This window comes from Triticum dicoccoides, chromosome 4A (genome assembly GCF_002162155.2).
Source record: "Triticum dicoccoides isolate Atlit2015 ecotype Zavitan chromosome 4A, WEW_v2.0, whole genome shotgun sequence".
Taxonomy (NCBI): Eukaryota; Viridiplantae; Streptophyta; class Magnoliopsida; order Poales; family Poaceae; genus Triticum; species Triticum dicoccoides.
In genome coordinates this window covers 737,497,101-737,500,781 of record NC_041386.1, presented here as the reverse complement: position 1 = coordinate 737,500,781, position 3,681 = coordinate 737,497,101, and the positions used below count along the sequence as shown (strand labels likewise).

Here is a 3,681-nt window from a genome sequence, read left to right as displayed (position 1 = left end):
CATCCCCGCCGTCTCCCCGAACCCTAGCCTCGCCGCCGCGGAGGACTACCGCCTCGGCGACCTCACCAGGCCGCAAGCCCACCTCAAGGCCCACGCCGTCCTCGGCCTCGGCCTCTCCCTCTCCACCGGCGGCGCCCCTGCAGCGCAGCAGCAGTAAACAGCCAGGTAAAACTGTATGCGCGGGGCGGGACCAGTGTATTTTTATTCAGTCTGTCTGTCGTACGGCATGAATTTGAGCCCGTTTTGGTTGTTGGAATGACGAATCTCTTGCGTGTTAATCTTGTTGTCAAGTTAAAGGAACTAACCGTGGCCGATTCCTCGTTAGGGCGATGTTTTCTTGCAGTTAGGGGATTCGGCTGTTTCCTTGACTCTTAGCTAGCTGTGAATGTGATAGAACAATAGCCACTCCTGCTTGGTTCCTCCCCAAGATCCCCATGGTCTCTCGCATGCTAAGATGGTCGAAACTTACATCTGCTCAAGTAGTAAAAATTCTAGTTCCCTTTGCAAGTTTGATTGAATTGTTGTCCACCATCAGAATTCAGAGATGGAGTACAAATTTACAAGGTAGACATGGAGCTGCCTATAAGTGAACACCACATGTTTCAGTTCCTGAGACATTGTATTTCCGTTATGAAAGTAATGGAAAGGGCAAAAGCCCGGTTCGAAAAAAAAAAAGTGAACACCACACTGATATTTGGCTTTTCTTTTGGGCCTTTTTGTAGATACAAGAAGTTGGAAGCAATGGGGGCGTCTCTCAGCTTCCCCAACAACGGGAAGCAAACCTTGGAGCACGGGGAAGCGTCGAAGCCAGGTTCCTCGAAGAAGCTACGCCACGGTCATTACCACCCGAGGCTGATTCCTGACCTCCCGGACGAGATCTCCCTGCAAATCCTCGCGAGGATGCCAAGGGTGCGGTATCTTAGCAGCAAGATGGTTTCACGGAGCTGGAAGGCCGCCATCACAGGTGTGGAGCTGTACCGGGTGAGGAAGGAGCTTGGCGTGGATGAGGAATGGATTTACATACTCACCAAGGCGGCCGATGGCAAGCTGTCGTGGCATGCTTTTGATCCGCTTTGCAGCCGGTGGCAGAGGCTGCCGCTCATGCCCGGGGTTGCTCGTGGGGGGAGCCGTTTAGGCGGTTTGGTGAGCGCTGGGATTAGGATCTCTGGTGCTATTAGAGGCTTGCTTCGCCAGGAGGATTGGTTGGACAAGATTCCCTTTTGTGCTTGTGCCGTTGGAACGATCGATGGATGCCTCTATGTTTTGGGCGGGTTCTCCAGAGCCACAGCGATCAAAAGTGTGTGGAAGTATGATCCAGCTGTAAATCTGTGGCAGGAAGTAAGCTCGATGAGCACCGCACGAGCGTTTGGCAGGACTGGCCTGTTGAACAACAAGCTGTACGTTGTCGGCGGTGTCATCAGGGAAGAAACTGGATTGGCTCCGCTTCAATCTGCTGAAGTGTTTGACCCGGCCACAGGAATCTGGGCAGATGTGCCAAACATGCCCTTCTCCAAAGCACAAACTCTGCCGACTGCATTCCTGGCCGACTTACTGAAGCCGGTTGCTACAGGAATAGTCTCGTTTGGAGGCAAGCTGTATGTGCCTCAGAGCTTGTATTCCTGGCCGTTCTTTGTTGATATTGGTGGGGAGGTGTTTGATCCCGCGACGGACTCATGGTCAGAGATGCCTGTAGGCCTGAGCGAGGGTTGGCCTGGGAGGCAAGCAGGGACAAAATTAAGTGCTGTTGTGAATGGGGACCTATATGCTCTGGAGCCACCGACTTGTTCTGATGGAGGCAAGATAAAGACGTATGATCCGAAGGAAGATACATGGAAGGCTGTTGTTGGCCAGGTGCCTGTTGGTGACTTTGCGGAGTCAAAATGTCCGTACTTGCTTGCGGGGTTTCTTGGGAAGCTCCATTTGGTCATCAAAGATATGAACAACATGATCAGCATCCTGCAAACGGACACTCTAAAGCCTATGGATGCAACTGGCTCGACATGCCAAAACCCCGATGTCTCTTGGCCTTTGGAGCAAGGCAATGATGTTTGGAGAATGGTGGGCTCAAAGAAATTTGCGGCTGCCGAACTTGTTAGCTGCCAGGCGCTCAGCATATGAAGCTTGGAGAAACCATACATACATTCTGCTCTGCTGTACGTACCCTGTGAATCATTGTGTCTTTTGTAAAGTAGATAACTTTCTATCATACATCTGATCAAGCCATGATGAACTTGTTGGGTTCACCTCAACAGCACATGTGAATGTCGATTAGAATGTAATCTTGCCAGCAGTGTGCACCAATCTGTGTTTAATCCATATATGTAAGTAAATGTTTGGTTCTGTCTACACCTATATATAATAACTTCACATTAGAGGGAGAAAGTCATTGCTTTGGCCATCTGAACATCATGCAGCCTGCTGGTACTTTGGTACCTTTTTCTGTTCTGGTTTCTTGATGGAAAGTAACCTGTTCCAGTTCTGAAATCATCATTGCGAGAAGTATGCATATGTATTTGTTTTCTGAACTTGTTGGGTTCACCTTAACAGCACATCTGACTGAATGATATGGATTGGAAATGTAATCTTGCCAGCAATGTACACACGCAATCTCTGTGTGTTTACTCCAAATATGTAGGCAAATGTTTGGTTCTACTCCGTATGTAACTTGGCATAAGATGGAGAAAGTCATTGGCTCATTGCTTCGGCTTCGGTCCAAATATATCACCATGAATGTAGTTTGTTACAGGTTTTGACGATGCATATCTCGACACATTTGGGTTTGAATTCCTGAATTTGTTGGGTGGTGGTGAACTGGTAGGGTGGAACTTAATTCCATGCCATGCTTCTATCTCTGGTCGACTGGATTTGTCCAAGATTTACTTGTGCTGATTGGCAGTTAGTGTTGGCAGGTTTCTTTGTTTCGACTGAAGGGCCTTTTTCATGTTCTCATCTTCCACTGAGATAAGTATTTATTTTTATCCCTTCATGTTCTCATCTTCCACTGAGGTAAATATTTTTTTTTATCATTCTGGGGAACTTTTGTAAATAAAGTAGCATGATTATTGCTTTCTTGCTATGTGTCGTCTGTTTTCTCTGAACCGAGACATGTTTGAGTTGACGCTGACTGAGATACAGTACCCCCGGTAAACAATTTGTGAAGCAAAAAACAACAACAACAACAATGCTTTTGTGAACTAATACCGCTTGCAATTTTTTGGCTACGTTTGCAGATCTCGAGGCATGTGTGTGCGGTTGGAAGAAACACTGAAGAAATTGGAGCGTATACTTGCTGTGACATCACACTGGCAGGACTTTCTGAACGGAGTATGTATGAACATTATCCATACGCAGAACAAGAAGCTTAAGCTGTACCACACGGGAAACTTCGAGCAGTATGCCCAAACACGATGTGGACTGGAAGAGTAGCAACAAATGAAGCAGTACAATTGGGAACTTGGGACTCCTCTGGTCCGCCAAGCCGGCACGGCAGGCTCAGAGCAAGGAGAAAATGCTTGCCTTGCCAAGATGGAGCGTGGCGGTCTCACGGAGAAGCTCCCAAGGTACTGACATTCCGCTTCACCAATGCCGCCTGTCCAGTACATTATACACATCACAAATTTTATCTTTCTATCTATATATAAAGTGGGCCATATTATACGAGATGGTACGAAATCGACCAGC

General features: G+C 47.8%; 1 protein-coding gene across 1 annotated transcript; it reads left to right on the top strand.

The window, feature by feature from the left end:
* Positions 1-6: 6 nt before the first annotated feature.
* LOC119288271 (F-box/kelch-repeat protein At1g22040-like) lies at positions 7-2,404 on the top strand. Its single transcript, XM_037567901.1, has 2 exons — positions 7-165; positions 723-2,404. The coding sequence occupies exon 2, from the start codon at positions 742-744 to the stop codon at positions 2,116-2,118; it is 1,377 nt and encodes a 458-aa protein (XP_037423798.1). The 5' UTR covers positions 7-165; positions 723-741; the 3' UTR covers positions 2,119-2,404.
* Positions 2,405-3,681: the final 1,277 nt, after the last annotated feature.

Excerpts from the sequence above, each read along its gene's own strand:
- LOC119288271 (XM_037567901.1), top strand. The coding sequence starts at position 742 with ATGGGGGCGTCTCTCAGCTTCCCCAACAACGGGAAGCAAACCTTGGAG.